Source organism: Neltuma alba, unplaced genomic scaffold (genome assembly GCF_004799145.2).
Source record: "Neltuma alba isolate B1F8T4 unplaced genomic scaffold, ASM479914v2 tig00011573_pilon, whole genome shotgun sequence".
Taxonomy (NCBI): domain Eukaryota; kingdom Viridiplantae; phylum Streptophyta; class Magnoliopsida; order Fabales; family Fabaceae; genus Neltuma; species Neltuma alba.
Window position 1 is genome coordinate 370621 of NW_021636227.1, and position 18297 is coordinate 388917.

At 31.4% G+C, this 18297-nt stretch overlaps 1 protein-coding gene across 1 annotated transcript; it reads right to left on the minus strand.

Moving 5' to 3' along the window:
* Positions 1–3854: 3854 nt before the first annotated feature.
* On the minus strand, positions 3855–8054 carry LOC114715036 (cytochrome b561 and DOMON domain-containing protein At3g07570-like). The gene is made up of 4 exons (XM_028899842.1): positions 7878–8054; positions 6119–6527; positions 4863–5143; positions 3855–4100 (listed from the first exon to the last, which is right to left on the minus strand). The coding sequence occupies exons 1-4, from the start codon at positions 8052–8054 to the stop codon at positions 3855–3857; spliced, it is 1113 nt and encodes a 370-aa protein (XP_028755675.1).
* Between the last annotated feature and the right edge of the window lie 10243 nt (positions 8055–18297).

Sequence of the window (18297 nt, forward strand, 5' to 3'; positions counted from 1 at the left end):
GACGGTGGCCCTATGCCTCATTCCTTCTATTATCTATTCACAGTAACATTCAATTCGCTATGAGTCTAGCTATATTGCACAGAATGATTATGGCCAAAAGATAGGAAAAATATGTTTCAATTATTTATTGATTTTATTGTGACAAGGAATGGCCTTTTTTTCTGTCAGTATATATGAATTACTTTATTTGAGTAATAAATGTACATTGCTTTTAATGTTATTGTTCATGAATGAAATTAAATCTTCAAAGAGAAGATATGTGATTGCAATGATATTTGGGGTGCGTGTATTATAACATATAAATTTATATTAGACTTTTCAAGGTTTGAACAAATTTTTATATGACTTATATACTCATTCCTTCATAGTTCTTGTTCTCATATTACTCTCAACATATTGCAAATAAGCTTTTCCACCATTTACAAATTGTGCTCTTATAAGAAAGAAACATAATAGATGCTTCCAAAATATGTTGGTAGTATTTAATGTCAGCTTACACCATACACTTGTTATTGACAACCAAACTAATTATATTGACAACTATTGGAGCATCTATTAACAACTAAGGTTAATATGCACCACACCCTTATCATTAACAACTAAACTAACAATAATAACTAATATTGTGGTATGTACTAATAACTAATGTCAATCTGCACAACATACTTGTCACTAACAACTAAACAAATTATATTAACCACTATCGTGACATGTATTAATGTCCACCTACATTACACATCTGTCATTGATAACTAAACTAGTTATATTAACAATTATCATGGCATATATTAATAACTAATATCCACTATTGCATTGTACATTTGTCATTGACAATCAATCTAGTTATAATAACAAATATTCACATTTAATAACTAATATCTACTTGCCCCTCACACTTGTCATTGGCAACTACACTAGTTCTATTAACGACTATCGCAACATTTATTAACAACTCATATCCACATGTTCCTCATACTTATCACTGACAACTATACTAGTTCTATTCATAATTATCATGACATGTATTAACAATTAATATTCACCTGCACCTCATACTCGTCATTGACAACTTAACCAGTTATATTAACAACTATCTCTGCATGTATTAACAACTAAATTAATCAATGAGGGTAACTTCATAATTTCATAATTAAATTCTCTTATCCACCAGTCTCTTGAGACTTCAAATTTATTTCATGATTTTATGGGACCTTATAATATATGGCATTAGAAATTATGGTCAATGAGCTTTGTAATGATATATCATTTGCCTAATTAGTATTTAAATGAAGAAAGATATGTCCACTTAAAATTGATTTTTAAATTGATTTTGTTTATAGGGAAAATTGCATTCAAGTCCCAAGTAAAAGAAATAAGATCTATTCAAAAACCTTTTTATTTTTAAAGTTATGCTCGGTGAAATTTAAGTTTTAATATAATAAGAAAGGGATCAAAACATTCGAATTTGATGCATTAAATTTGAATTTTCCCACATCAAATTTGAATTTGGTCAAGGAATTCGAATTTTCTTATCTTTCATTCAAATTTACTTAAACAAATTTGCATTTTAGGCAGCAAAGAAATTGATTATCACATGAGTAAATTCGCATTTCATGCAGCAAATTGAAACATAATCTCACCAAATTTGAATTTGCTCCGCCAAATTTGAATTTGCTCATTTTCTTGTCATAGTTAAAACTTAACTTTCATTAAGAATAACTTTCTCAATTTAAGTTCAAGTTGGACAAATAGAAAGCTCTTTGAGTATACTTTTTAATAAAATAAGACCCATTTAAAAAATTTTTATATTCTTAAATTTATGATTAAAAGAGTGAGTAAAGGTTAGAAGCTTTTTTCTTGTTTAACAATATAGAAAGGATGAAGAAACTTATTCTCTATTTATCTCTGTTTCTTTGAACTGAAAACAAAGCAAATCAAAAGAAGATAAGCATATATGGTAGAATAAGTTCTTTTGCTTGGTGTGAAAGTTTATTTTTAATCCATATAAACAGTGAAAGAGATAGATAAAAGCCATCAAAGCTTTTAAGTTTTGATTCAATTTGATAGGGCTGAAGAAGACCTCATCCTCTGTGAAAGCGTGGGCCGATCTATTGAGCTTGCGCACTGCATCTCACAACAACTTCGACTTCCACAGCCTCTCTGATTTCTCATTCACGAGTCCCACTAAAAATTCTAACAATAAATCAAATCATCAATTCTATATTAATTTTTCCGCATCGATCTGAAAAATCATTTCCCCCATCCTCACTTTTGTTTCAGCTATAGCTCACGGCTTTATTCCCTCACTCATACTGCCCTGTCTAGCACGAGAAGACCAGAGGCGAGAATGATCTGAGTTGTTATGGGTATATTTGCCTTTTGAATTTTTCCACCTACGACTGAAGATCGATTCCCACCAAAAAAGGTGGGAAGCGCGCTTCCAAGGTATAAGAGAAAATTCAGTACCACTGGAAATTAGTTGCCCAAAAAATCTTGCTGCCAAACGCATTCGACCAATTGAAAATTGGGATTTTCTTTCTTTTCTCAGATTTTCAGGGTACCAAACATGCTCTTAGTGACATTCATCATCTTGTGCTTCCTGTCGTCAACATAGTACTGCAAGTGAGCTCGCATGTGAAATTTTTTAGTAGATCTGATGTGAAAAAGGAAAAAAAAAGAAAATCAAATTAAGGCAAATACTAGATGTTTGACTTCATTTATTATTTAATTATAAGAAAAAATTCTCCTTCAAAAATTATTAATTTAATGGTATTAGAATCAAGTAATTAAAAGGTTTATGTTCCCATAAATTCCGTGTCAATAAATTAGAGTTAGTACAAAATATTATGTTATTCATTGTGAATTTTTTGCTCTTAGTATTTCAAAATTTTCCTAGATAAAATTTTTTATAAATAAATACTATATATGTTACCCAAAAAAAAACTTTGTAATGTCAAGTTTGTATGGTTTAGTTTTTTGTTTTTAGTATATTTTTATTTTGAATTATAAAAGGGAATTTTAGTCTTTTAATAACATTCACAAATTTCTAACAAGGCCTCTTGGCCTAATTATAAATTTCTTAACATGTGCAAGTGCTAATTTAAATTTTGATATTTAGTAGGATTCTCTCGTTAGTCATTCAATATAATTCTCCTATTATTTTCTCCTTTTTTAGGATAAATTTTATTAATCAACAGCTTTAAATTCTATATATTTGCTGCATTAAAAGTTAAGAAAATATAATAAGACATTATTAATAAATAAAACAATATTGTTTATAAGTTATGAACAATAAGGTTTTATTTAAGGAAATAAAAAAGGGAAAATTAGAGTGAAGGACCTAGGAAAAATAATTACGTTTTAGTATTTTTATATTTATATTTTTATATTTCGTTCTTCTAAATAATTACAGTATTTAAAATCTCTTCAATAAATACTACCTCAAGTATTTAATATGAGACCCAATTGATTAATTTAAAGTAATTGAGAAAATTACTAAATTACTTAATTATAGCATATGTTACATGATCTTTCTAAAATATTTATGTCTATCATTAGATTATATATCAATTTATGAGAGTGGCAAATTAGTTTGAAAAAAAATAATAAATATCAATATTTTAAGGTAATTTATTAACTTCCTTAATTTCTCTAGGTAGTATTAGTTTCTTTAGGTCCTTCTCTTTAATTTTTCCTAAAAACATAATAGTAATAATATTATATGATAAAATTCATAGAAAGTCACACTGGTTATAAGATATATGAGAAGTAAAATACAGTTACCTGTTTATGTAAATTAGGTAACCTCTTTTGCAACATAAAAGAAGGGAAATATAATGCACTAAATTTAATTATTAGGCAATTTGTGCTTTGGGTTTGATCAGCATTCTTATTTCCAAAATGATGACCACAAGAAGCAAGAAGCCAAGGCTTGCTCCATAACCAGCAAACCACTTTGATGCTTCGCCTGCCAAGTGAAGTCCATAGAAAGAGTTCACAATTGCAAATATCATCAAAATCCTTCCAACGTTGTGATGATAATAATTCCAGTATTTTCTTACTTTTGATTCTTTTCCTGGTCGCAATAAAATTGCTAAGACCTGCATGTGAAACAAAATCAATATATTAAACAAAATCACCATTATTATTGTATTTGTATCTACTGTACGTTGTCCATTCTTTTTTTTTGGGGTCAAAGACTGTACGTTGTCCATTCTGATGCTCATATATAAGGAAACATGTGTAATATTTTTAAAATGATTTGTTGAGAAATTTAAAAGTTAGAATCTTAACTAATTACCCAAGTTATAAATTTCAATTGTGTACATAAATATATGTTTGGCCCTAAATATTGGACTGATCATTCAGCTGGTTGAAACAATGATTCAAGAATTAACTTAATAGTCCAATTGTGGTCAAATCAATATGATTAAAATGATATAATTTAATTAAAATACATAAAAAAACATTCATATATAATCTTGTGAAGAGTAATATAAAAACCATTAATCCAGAAATGGAATATCTATGTATATAAACCACACATACTTCAAATTTACTAAAGTACCAATGTGACGGACTGCTACTTTTTTTATTTTTAAAACTCAAAATGACATCATTTTAGACTCCTCAATAAGAAAAATAACAAATATATAGCTAATCGACTTATCTAAAACACTTGATTTGATTGATAAAAGGACTGGTTTAGCTAGGTTCACTGGCGATACCATCCCATTTAGATAGGATTTTAACATTCCATCTACTCTAACAAACAAGTAAAAAGAGATGTGTTATATATATATATATGTGTGTGTGTGTGTGTGTGTATGTATAGAGAGAGAGAGAGAGAGAGAGAGAGACACCTGTAGGCAGCCAAGGACGAGAATGAGGAATCCTATATTCTTGTGATGAGTAACGTTGGAACTGACTTTCTTAGATAAAGCCAAACCACGTATGAATCCAGCTATTCCTGCCCCAAAGCCAAGTGTTTGGATCAAAGCGTGCAAGTAAAACCAGAGTGGGTCCCACTCCTTGCAGTGACGAGCAACTATGGCTCCTATCAACATAGCTAGGCTCCATCCTCCAATATTTAGCCATCCATGGCTTCTTTTTAGCTTTAGGTTTGAGATTACATTAGCTCTACCTGCAGTTTCAACACATACTCTCATCACACTCGTCATCATCATCAATATATATAATTAAAGAACTTAAGCCGTATTAATTAATAACACCTACTTCAATAATATTGGTGGGAAAAAAAACTCCTTAATTATGGTCCTATCAGCATTAGTGAGAGTCCGACATGATTTTCAGATATCAAGTGATTTCGTCAAAAGAGTATAGTTGTGCTTACTTTAACTAATGATCTTGGATTCTAGCTATATATACAATATTTGGGTTGAAAACTTGTTTGGGGAGTTTCGGAATCCTTATTTTCTATCCAACTTGATTAGTTGGAATCTTATTCAGGTTCTTACTTAAGATTGGGCTGTTTGATTTATGATCAAAAGAGTATTAACTAAGAAAAGGTCTATTGGATAAATATCATGCCTATTAACTTTGTGAATATGAAGAAGAATGAAAGGCCTTCCGCTTCTTTCCGTAACTTTCAATTAACTAATACCCCCGGTCCTTGACATAAGAGGCTAATTAAAAAATTAGATTTGGTTTTAAATATAATATTTCAATCTATTTTGTTTTTCATTTATCCTAAGATATCTTTATTGATTGTAAAATGTTTCCATCAAGAGGTGTTACACAGTGTACATAATTAAAGAAGATAGTTTAGGAAGACCAATATATATTTGTAACAAATAACTAATTTAACTAATTTTCTTTAAAAAGTTAGTTAAAGTTAGTTATTTCTTGTAAAATTTCAAAATTATCCACAATAAAAAATCATTAATTAAAGGAATTTGGGTAATTGATTGGAAAGTTATAGCTAATTAGGAATACTTAGTGAAAAAAATTAATACATTAAACAAAACATATATTCTTCTAATCCTAAATATAAAACTAGTGTAACTGACACTACCAAATGAGTCTTACATTTATAGTTGAATGAGTATTATATATGTTATGAAACATGCAGGAGATCAGTATGAAAAGCCTTACAAACCTGATGCGTAGTCTATGTCGATCGAAATCATATCAATGTGTTGGAGTAAGAGAAATTGGGTGCCGGTAGGGTAGAAATTCTGGGGTCCAAGTGCGAATAAGAGAAGTGAGGAAGGCTGGTTGGTTTGCAACTGGAAGGCTACATATACTATGGAAGTTGGAGTTGAAACAATGGACGCATTGGCATATAGAAGATTTCCTTTATCAGCAACCACCTCTGCTTGTGTCATGCCACCCAAATAATACTGTTTCACTCCATCGATGCCACCACCCGCCGGCATGTCCCACCCGACAATGGCGCTAGAACCCTCCATTCGCCCGTCGTCGGAGAACCCTATTGCTCCATAAGAGTTTATGTTTATGGGAAATGAGAGAACAAAGCTCCACAAGTTTGGTGAGACCTGAGCATACTGTTCAATAATACTCTCATATTAATATTATTAGACTTGAATTCACATCCTTTTAAGTGTGTGTATGGTGTAATCAACAATAAAAATAATTAGTACATATATGTGTGTGTGTGTGTGTGGATGAAGCTTCTAAAACTTCATGAAATCCTGTGCCAGGTGTTGGATATAGCACTATCAACAATTTCTTATCCAGGTTAACAATGAAAAAGAACAACTTAGATTGAGAGTTTTTTTTTTTTTTTAATCCCTGCTTAATAAAGTTGGTCAGTTGACTTAGATCACTTATTGGGAACATTTAACCCTTGTCATATTATAAGGCATCTCCAACCGCTTTACTAAAATCAAGAACAGAGAGTTAAGTTATTAAATTCGCTTGAAAATGAGAAAAAATTTAAATTTACGTCTTATTAAGAAACAAAAAGAAAAATTGTGTCAAAGTTTAAATAGAAACAATCTTGAAAAAAATACAATTAACACTTCATTAGATAACTTAATTATAATAAAAATCGCTCATTTAGTCTTTTTTTTTTTTATAAAGAAAGTGCCTTATAATAGGGATAGAAATAGTATAAAATTACTCTGTAGATCATATTATCTATCAATAAGTTCCATGTTAATAATGGTCAAACTCAAATAACATATATTGAATCAATCATTACTAAGGGCTTGTTTGGATGCGTGATTAATAAATGTGTGTATGGTGCAATCAACAAGAAAAATAATTTGTGTGTGTGTGTGTGTGTGTGTGTGAAGCTGCTAAAACTTCAGGAAATTGTGTGTCAAGTTGGTATATCTGTAAGTTGATGTAGCATTATATATGGACATTTTCTTATCTAGGTTAACCGTAGGAAAGAAGAACCAGATTTTTTTTTCTTTGCTTAATAAAGTTGGTCAGCTGATTTAGATTCACATCAAAGAACATTCAACCCTTTCGGTCCATATTATAACACATCTCCAATGACTTTATCATAAACAACAGAGTTAAATCATTAAATTTGTTTGAAAATGACAGGGAAAAAAAATCTAAATTTACCCCTTCGAAACAAAAAAGAAAAATTACTTCAAACTCTAAATAGGAACAATCTTAAAAAAAAATGATATTAATGCTTCATTAGATGACTTATGATAAGGACCGCTCATTCAGTAATTCTTTCTAACATAGATCAGACTGTCGATCAATAAGTTCCGTGTCAATAATGGCGAGGCTCAAACATATATTGAATCGATCATTACTAGATGAATCAACTTTTCATGGCCAAATCATTTAATAATTATGAGCTCATGAACTGGGCAAGAAAAAGTATATGTGCGTGTGTCTATATATATATAAATATATATATATGCACTTACTCTAAGGATGAAGTTATGATCTGGCCAAACAGCAACACAGCGAAGGGAAGTCGTATCAAAATCAATGTGCTGAGGATCTACATTTTGGGAACAAGAGTCGAGCTGGGATGTTACCAGAGTTGGTGAGCTACAGAAAACGATGAACAAGACGAAGTAAAGAAGAAGAAAGTGCTTCATCCCTGCTTTAATTTAATGAAATATAGCTAGTTGTGATCATTATAAATGTACACTTTAATTGACATTTATAGAATATGTTTTTTTGGCCATTTTAATTATGATCTTAGATGTTTACGTACGAGGTGCTTGGTATTGCCGTCAATGACACAGGATCCTCCATACACACACGCACACACCTAGCTAGCTACGTAAGAGGTGCATGCGACAGAAAAATGAGAAGAAGAATATCGACTTCTTGTCATCAAGTGTTTGCCTAATCGTCAAATGGAACCAATCAATGTGTCCGAATATGGTAAGATTCCTGGGAGATGTTTATGTTGTGCATATATATTATATTTTATTTTATTTCTGACTCAAGTATATGTTTGTTCCTTTAAATTTATCTTAAGTTTATTAAGTTTATCCAATTAAAATTTTTTTTTAAAAGTGTATTTTTTGTATTTTTACTCTTAACACTGTTACTTTTGTTTAACAAAAAATGTTAACTCAGCAAATTAAAAAGTGGCTCCACAATTAAATACTGACAAGTAGACTTTAAATTTTAATCCTTTAATATTATATTTATATTTCAAAATTTAAGCATTTAAATATAGAGTAAAATACTGTGAACTCTCTTGCACTTTGTCCTAATTATAAAGATCTCTATTCTATTTTAAAAATATACTCTTAAGTTCAAATCATTAATTACGTTAAGAATATTCTAAAAGGATACTTGTTTAATTAAAATTTATATTAAAATATTTTTTATTTACTAATATACCTTTCTTAATAGTTAATACTAAATCCCTAAATTTGGGCTAAAACATTTGAAGAATTTAAATTTTTTTCCTTTTCCTTAAGTTTATGTTTTGCAAATAGTTATTTGTTTAATCTTTTTATCATATTGGGATAGAAAATTAAGTAATTTAGTTTATGTAGACATAAAAGCCTTCAATGAAAATTTGATTAATTCTTTAAGTAAATATATAATTGATTAAATAAGTTATGAATGTTTCTAACAAAATTTTTATTTAAAAATTTTAAATTGTAAATTGAAATGATTTCTATAATCCCTCAAACTTAGATAATTTATATTATATGATAGAAAAATATGTACTCATTTTATTTTCTAGCCATTTAAAGAAACCTAAATAAATAAGTTTCATTTTATGTGATGAAGAATTAAAATTATAAAATTTTATAATATGATAAAAATTAATAAATTTGATTTAATTTTAAAAATTTTGAAAATAAATGTATTAATATTATTTTTGGTTATATCAAAATTTTTTTTGACAAATATAAATGTTTAAATATCTTTTATGTTAAGGAGTGATATTTTGGTCAAGAAAAATTTTAAAAGTCAAACTTAACAGTCAACTAACAGTTAGATAGATAGAAATAAAATCTCAAATATACAAAAGAGATTTGTGTAACATACATTTTAATTTCAAAGAAGATTTATATATATTTTCAAAATAGAAGAGAGGTTTCTGTAATTTAGATAAAACCAAGAGGTGGTTAATTTATTTTACTTTTAAATATACGATAAGTATTTAAAATACTCAAATATTAAAAATTTAATCATTTATAAAATTTATTATATTAAAGAATTAAAGTTTAGAGCATGCTTTCCCAGCATTTACTTGCAAAATCACCATTTAAATTTGCTTAGTTAACATTTTTTTTTCAATTGAGTTTAACAGCATTCAAAATATACCTTTTAAACTAAAACGATTAAAACAAAACTTGATGTAAACTTACTTTAACTTTTTTAAATTATCTATATTTAAGCATGTGATTAAGCTCAGGTCCTAAATATAAGAGCTAATAGAGGGATTTTCATTAGTCATAAACATAAGTGTCACACCCGAATCCTAATCATCCTCTAAAAAGGAAGGAAAGAGGAGTCACCACCAAAATTTTAAAAAGTTAATTTTGAAAACCTAAAAAATGTGATCTACGAAAACTGGATAGGGTTCGAGAGTCACTTATATGTGGGGAAGGTGTTAGGCACACCACAACATACGTTCAAGAGAATGGTTACCCTAAGTCAACTATTCAAAATTAATATGGCCTTTTTATTATATTTTAATCATCCTAAAAAAATTAAAAGAAAAAAAGAAAAAAATTTTATTTACAAAAAAGAAAAAAATAAATTATTTATAAAGTTGAACTTGACTTAAGATAAAAACCTAAAGCCTACATACCTTGATTACCCTCTAGAGGGACCAAAGCCCATGTAGTTCGGGAGATAAAAATACATGTTACTTGGTTTGTATTTTTTTTAGAAAATATTTATTCAATTAAAAAAAGATGTTTTTTATGGGTTGATATTTTTTTTAATATATGAGAAAAATTGTGTATTTTTATTTAGAAAATATTTTTTTGAAAGAAATTTTGGATTAACCTCCATGCGGAGGTTTCCATAACCTCACAGGGAAGAATAATCGTTTGAGCATGTAAAGGTTCTAAAAACCTCACATGGCTCTAAAAAATATTTTGAGATTATATACATATTTAAAAAGCGACTTTTTATTTTATTATTTATTCATAAACATGGGGCCAAAATTATTTTCTTTCTTTTTATTTCAAAAAGTAAATTTGCACAACCACATTGGTATTTCTGCAGAGACTCCTATAGTCTCATATGGTTTACCAATGAATCTAGATACCTATAAAGGTTCTGAAAACCTCACACAGTATAGATTTTAAAAAAAGAAGCACTTTCGACAACAAAAAGAAAGAACACTCAAAAGTAATTCAACATGAAACTCAAGTTAAACATAATAGATAGGAATGAAAATTCATGCTTGATGATGCTCCACTTATCAATTGGCTAAAAAATATATTATATAATAAGCCAATAATAAAAAACAATATACAAATATCAACAAAATGTCATGGACAAAAATAAAATAAATGAAATAAAATAAAAATAAAAAAAGAAGAAAGTAGTTATCAAAGTGAGCACATATGGGAGATAATAGATAAGGGCATATTTCAAACAAATCAAAGAGAAGGGGAGTAGTGAGAATTAACTTAAATCATGTTTGATTTAACTCCCTAGCCATCACTGCTCAAGCTTACAAATGTGATAACAATTACAAGAACATAGGCTTTCCTTGGGTAGAAGAAAGAAGAAGATGAACAAAGGACTTTTCTCTAGTTAGGCGTCCTCTCTCTTTCCCTAACCCAATTCATTGCCATGAAATAAGATGATAGAAAAGCTCTTTGCCTTGCCTCATTTTTCATCGAGAGATTCTGAGTGTCTTCCTCCAATCCTTACTCTTTTATTTATAGGCTCCACCTAGGGTTTTTCAATTTTTTATAATTTTTTTTAATTTCTCTCAATTATGACTCCTAATATAATTTTCTATTTAAGCACCAAATTATCATCAGATATTTTTATTTTTATTTTTTTTAATTTTTTCTACTATTATGACTCCAAAATATGTTTTTAAATTGAGGAGCCAATCAACTTAATTGAGAAATTTTTATTTTTATTTTATTACTTTTTTTATTTCCCTCTTTAATGTGTCCACCTCACATTTCCTAAATTAGAGACTAGTCAACATTCAATTTCATCTTTTGCTTGATTACCATTTATTGTGGGAAAGATGTTCTTATTTGATTTTTCATTTTTTTAGGGAGATTTTCAAACTTGCTCTCTAAGAATGAATCAAGAAGGATATTTATTTTATTATTATTTTTTTTATTGATTTCTTATTTATTAGATTTATTATTTTTTTGTGGGTTCAGACAAAATAGGGTGTTTACAATAAGACCCCAATATATTTTGTCTCCTAAATTTATAATCCATTTCCTAAACTCTCCTTACACATATTAAGAAGTATTCATCAAGAGGTAGTTTCTAATACAAATAACTAAAGGGGTATTTTAGAAAAATCAACACATTTTTTTTTTACAAATAACTAACTTAACTAATTTTCTTAATCATTACAAATTAGTTAACTAGTTCTTAAATTTAGGATTGAGGATAGTAGTTTAAGTGTGGTTGTGGGTTTTACGGTTGATGCTGATGATGTTTTGAATTCAATTTCCCTAAACCCATTTGTATGTTTGCATCAATATATGGTAATTATGAAACTTCATTCATACTAACTTTAAATTGTCCATCAAGACAAGCATTTTCACATTAGAAGAATACCCCTGTGGCTCCTTAATGCCATGCAAATATTGGTACAAGCTAGTTTTCTCTATTTTGGACAATGTGTGCGCTGCTGGTTCTAAATAAGCTCTCTTACTACCCTCTTTTAATTATGGATGTAACCATTTTCTTATTCCCATTTCAGCCAAGTCTAATTTCACATTGATTTCATCCTTATTTTTTCTTGGTATGTGTAAAAGTGTACTAATCAGGCTCTCATAAGCTTTTTTCCATGTGCATCACATCAAAACTGTATCTAATATCAAGATTACACCAATATGGAAGAAAAAAATGGACCTCTTCTTCCAAATGTTCTTCTCACCTACAATCTTCTTACTCTTCGAGAAAACGACATCAATTCTTTCCACTTTTCAATAAACTTCTTCTCCAGTTAAAGGTTTCGGAGTCATTCCATACTCTAGTGAGCCATTAAAAAACTTTTTTCAATCCACAGTATGCATAATCCTAATTTTTAATTTGAGGTATTAAGTAATTGAAATTGGAAGCTTGAGGCTTAAAAATACTAAGATTTATGGTTGGAGATCTTATCTCCAGACCTTATAATTTGTAGTCTTGGAATTTGAGTGTTTTTAAGGGTTAAATGATCTTACTTTTAAGTGGTCCCCTTTACATTGGAAAATAGACACCCCAAACTTTCTAAAGAGGCCTATTTTGTAATTTTTGAAGATTTATGGAGCTATTATGAATTTTTTTAAATTGGATCTTTTTGCTCTGTGTTTTTTGCTAGACATTCGCTATAGCAAACAACACATAATGCTCACTACATCATTTGCTAGACATTTGCTCTGTTTATTACAGCAAACAATACAAAGTATTTATTGTGACGTTCACTAGAAGTGAACGCGTCAAAATCTGGTTTTTAAAATCAAATTTTAGCTACGAAAAACAGAAGGGAAGAGGAAGGGGAACAATTGGGCTCTGTTGAAGGGAGCAAGGCAGATGAGTTTACCCCCTCTAGAGGCTTACGACAAGGGGATCCAATTTCCCCATATCTCTTTGTGTTATGCATAGAAAAACTAGCACATCTGATCCAAGAAGAGGTTGATGCTAAAAGATGGAGACTAATACGACTAGGTAAGGAAGGCCCTCCTATCTCTCACTTATTTTTTGCTGACGATCTGTTGTTGTTTGCAGAAGCTAATATGGAGCAAGTCGGAGTCATCAAGCAAGTTCTCAACAACTTTTCCGAAGCCTCAGGACAAAGCGTCAGTATGAGCAAAACTAGAGTTTTCTTCTCTAGTAACATCAACCACACCTGATGTTCGTAGATGAGCGAAGAGTTGGGCTTCTCTAGAACGACCAACCTTGGGAGATACCTAGGGGCCCCTCTGCACCACGAGAGAGTTACTTCAGAGACCTACCAATTCGTCCTCAATAAAGTCCGAAACAAACTAAGCATATGGAATGCGTCCCGAATATCTTTTGTAGGCTACGATACCTTGGTCAAGGCTGTTATTGCTACTATGCCGACCTATTCTAGGCAGATGGCAAACATTCCTACTCACACTTGTGACAATGTAGAAAAGAGAGCTCAAAACTTTTTGTGGGGCTCTACTGACGAAAAAAGGAAGATCCACATCATCTCTTGGGACAAAGTGTGCAGTGAAAAAAGGTTCAGCGGTTTGGGTATGAGACACCTAAAGCAGCAGAATCGTGCTTTTATGATGAAGTTGGGTTGGGGACTTGTCAAGGATCATCAGTCGTTGTGGGCTCGGGTCATCAGAGGGAAGTATGGGTGCGGTGATGACCTTCTACCACATATGAACCCCTGAAAACTGGGCTTGAATGCATGGAATGGCATCAAAAGAAACTGGAAGGAGGTTATAGATGGTATTCAACAGATTTGGGAAGGCAATGGTGACGTGCGTGTCAGATGGAAGTGGAAAAAAAATGGCGAGTTCACTGTTCGCTCTGCCTACCGGTCACTTGACCAACAGTGCGACGGCTCTTCAATTAGATGGACGGAGATGTGGAAGCTCAAAATTCCTCAACGATGTAAAACCTTTGCATGGATTCTGATGCATGACCGACTCATCACAAATCAATTAAATAAGTGCATTAACCTTCATCCTATAGGTTTATGTGATCGATGCAAACAACTCCCTAAAGATACTCTTCACACAATGAGAGACTGTGCCGATATTAAGAGAATGTGGGAGGCGCTCATCTCACCTTCTTACCACAACAGGTTCTTCTCTAGTGGACTACAAGAATGGCTTCACCTTAATATGGTGAGAAAGGTGAGTGACAAGTCCAGTTACTGGAAGGGCTTGTTTATAATCATATGTTGGCTCCTATGGCGGGATAGGAATGAATATATATGCACGAACGCTAAGACTAACATCCATGGCATCTATGGCCGAGCTACTACCGTCTTGAGCAGCATGGTGAATGCGCATAAGAAGCTCTCCAGTGTTAACTTTCATGGTGTCAGGATGGATGTTAATGCTGACAACCTGAGCTTAAAGGATTTTGAGGCGTCGGTTGAGGTCAATGGGGCCTTCTTGTACTGCAGTCAAAGTGCTACATGTGGTGGCATTTTAAGAGAAAACGAAGGTAGAGTGGTTGAAGGCTTTCAATTTAAGCTTGTTGCAGGTGATGAACTCACGGTTGAGTTGTGGGGCTTAAAAGAGCTTGGGATAACGGGCTCAGGAATGTTCTCCTTCGATGCGACTCACAAATGGCGTTGACCCTTATACATAATGAACCGTCAGATCTTCACGATGACTTTCGCCTAATTACAGAAATCAAAGAAATGCTGAGACGTGATTGGCGAGTAACGTGTAGGTATATTCCTCGTGACGATAATCTGGTAGCAGACTCTTTGGCAAGAAAGGCACTGGAGCTTGGTATTCAGCTACGAATTCTAACCCCCGAGGCCACTAGGAACTTCTTTCAGGAAGACACAAGAGACTGAGGGCCCTTGTGTTTTTGCTTTTCTCTAGTTTTTGCTCTCTTAGTTCCAGTATATCAAAAAAAAAAAAACAATAGGTCTCTGTTAGAACAGGTATTTTTGACCCATTAGAGGTGTTTTCAAGCTTTCAACACTCAAGTAAGCTTCTTAGACTTGATTTGCTCCCTTTCCTCTTAGATTTCTAAATTTTGAAGTAGTTAAATTTTGGGGTTTCTTGAGGATTTCAAAATGGTTGAAGTTCTAACCAATTAATTTGAGTTTAAATGAGTTATATGGGTTAGGTTAAGTGTTTAATCAGTTTAGATTTCTTGTATTTGAAGGTTTTAGATATTTTTGAGCTTAAGGATTGATATTTCTTGAGGATTTTGATGGTTAATGTTAATATAAAAATTGAAAATGAGTTTTCATGATTAGATTATACTAATATGAGTTAGAATTGATGTTTAATCAGTTTAGATTGTTGATAGAGCTTGAGTTGCTCAGATAAGTATTTTGACGTTAAAGACTAAGTGTGAAATTGGGGTTTTGATTTAATTGTGTAAGTGACATTGAGGAATGGTTTAAATAAGTTAATTGAGCTATTATGACACTGAATATATTGTTGAATGGGTTGATTTATGGTTATGGTGAGTTTTAGGCACCTAGAAATTTGGGATCTCTATTACTTGTTGTACTGAACCACTTTAGTGATTTTTGGTATTGATTGATGTTAATAGTTTGTGTAAACTACTTGTGAGTTTGTGGCCTGAACCTGGGGTAGTTGTGGTATATTTTTCTCTTTGTTTTGGTAAGAGGTAACTACTTTTTACTTTTTGAGTATGTTGATGTGTGTTTGTGAGAAATTGTGAAAATGTGTGTATATATTTGATTGGAGAAATGATATGAAATTATAGAAATAGTCTTTTAATAGAACTTGCCTTTTGGAAATTGTTTATTGAATGGTGAAATCATGATTTGAGATTTTAATCCTATTGATATGTATCACATAAATGCAATAATTTTTATTATTTTGTGAAACCTTAGTGACGTATATGTTGAAATGATTGGTTTGGATCGGTGATGGGTTAGTTATTCTACCACATGGTAAAGCCCCCATTAGTGCATAATGGTTAGTTCACTTTCTGTCCTATTGGTTCAACGAGGGACTATCCATTGGTTTAACGAGGGGTTATGGCACCCTATCTACATGACAAGGAAAAGACTTATGGTTCAGTTGTGAGTTTTGGGGATTTTGGTTTATCCTCATCACTTGTCTGGTGAGCTTTTTAAGTGTCTAGTAACATAGATAGATGCTTAGCCCATTAGTCTAATCGGACAGAATAAGGCGGTTCATATGACTTGATGGGAGATTATGAGGTATTTTACAACTTGATGAGCTATGAAAGTTGTTGAACTGAAAATTCTATAACTTTTCTTGTATTTATCCCACTTGGTATGTCACGAGCACACATTAATATGAATGATGAGTTGGAATGCCGATTACCAAGGCATTTGTCTCACCCCATGGTTCTCAATGTTTTTCAGGTCGTAGTTCTGGTGCTAGTATATCAGGAAAGGGTTTGGAGTCATAGATTTGTGATATCTATTGTATAGCCTTCTTCTCTTTTATTTTGTGATAACATTTTGTATATTTCCACTTAGGGCTAAACACTCTGATTTGCGTAACTAAATACTTTTGATTAATTGTTTTGATGGGAGCACTTATAGAAGGCCAGGGGCCTTCAGTATTGCATACGTCATTATTGGCTTTTGATTAATAAAGCTCTATCACATGTTTTGGAATGAGTGTGATTATGCTATGAAAGTATTGATTAATGATTTGGGCTAGTGTTGTTAGGGATTAATTCTAAACCCTAAATGTCCAAGGCCCAAGTATGTGGTTTTTTGATTGTTGCAATATTTTATTCAATAAAAGGCGTGTTGTATTTGCAAAACAATATTAGTTGGGCGGAGCCCATGCTAACATAAAGTGTTTGTGGTTGTAAGTCTATTTCTTTTAATCATGATAAAGGTTTTCACGAGTTTAAGGACTATTGTTTTCTATCATGGTTAACTTTCCTTAAAAATGGTTTTGATTACCTTAAAGTGAGCTTTAGAAGAACAGTTTTTATAGTGCGGGTGGAACCAATCAAGGAATCTCCTATGGCTAATGTAAAATGTCTTCCTTCTGTGCTTAAGTTAGTGGAAGTGTGTGTTCGCTTCACATATAGGATATGCTTTATGCCCTTTTATATTGCATCTTGACAACTTTTTAGAGGTAGGAAAGTCATTTATCATAGTGAAACTCATTATACGCACCTTAATGCTCCTGCTTATATGCATCAAACACATCCACTAAAACGTCCTTCTTTTAGCCCCTCAAAGTACACGTTTGAAAGCGTTACAGCCCAAGCGATTCATGAAACAAGCCTGTAGATTGAAACTTGCAATTGGTTCTCGGGTTACTGTTCACTAGTTAAATTTCATATTTTTGGTCCAATGTGAAAAATAATAACTAATTATATAAAAATCATATTGAGGTGCTCCAAAATTCTAATTGAATCTCTTTCAATTCTCTGTAGGAAAAAAATAAGCCAGACTTATCTCAAGCGAATTCATACGGTTTAATCCATGAATATCACTATTCATTTGGTAAATTCTGGAACTTTTAGTTTTCTTAGCTCAAATTTAGAAATTTGTATCTCTTACTATACACATCCAATTAAGGTTATCTACCTATCATTTTAAATCTTGGGATGTGTATAATACGTCTATCAAGGGTCAAGGCTTAACTCGTACATTGATAGGTCAAACTGGAGCTGGAAGCTGACTGCTCCAAGACCTACATTTTATCCATTAGATAATTCTTGCTTTAATTCTTTTTATTGTTTTGGAGTGCATAACTTGGCTTTATTCTTTTTTATTCATTCTCATATATTTTCATTTATGCCATAAACATTCTAAACAAATACATTGCATCATTGGCATTCATATACATAATTTACACAATAGGAGAATCATACATTAACCAATAACTTCATTTATTGACATGAATAATTCTTCACTTTCTTCTCCTTCCTTCTCATACTCTCCTTCGTGCAATCATTGTCCATCATACTTGACTTAAATGGTTGGCTAGGGAGGGGTGAGATTCGAGAGAATCTCAGTAGCAAACAATA

Excerpts from the sequence above, each read along its gene's own strand:
- LOC114715036 (XM_028899842.1), bottom strand. The coding sequence starts at position 8,054 with ATGAAGCACTTTCTTCTTCTTTACTTCGTCTTGTTCATCGTTTTCTGT. Across the intron at positions 6,528-7,877 it reads ATCATAACTTCATCCTTAGA|TATGCTCAGGTCTCACCAAA; the intron begins GTAAGTGCATAT and ends ATTATTGAACAG. Across the intron at positions 4,101-4,862 it reads TCGTCCTTGGCTGCCTACAG|GTCTTAGCAATTTTATTGCG; the intron begins GTGTCTCTCTCT and ends TTTCACATGCAG.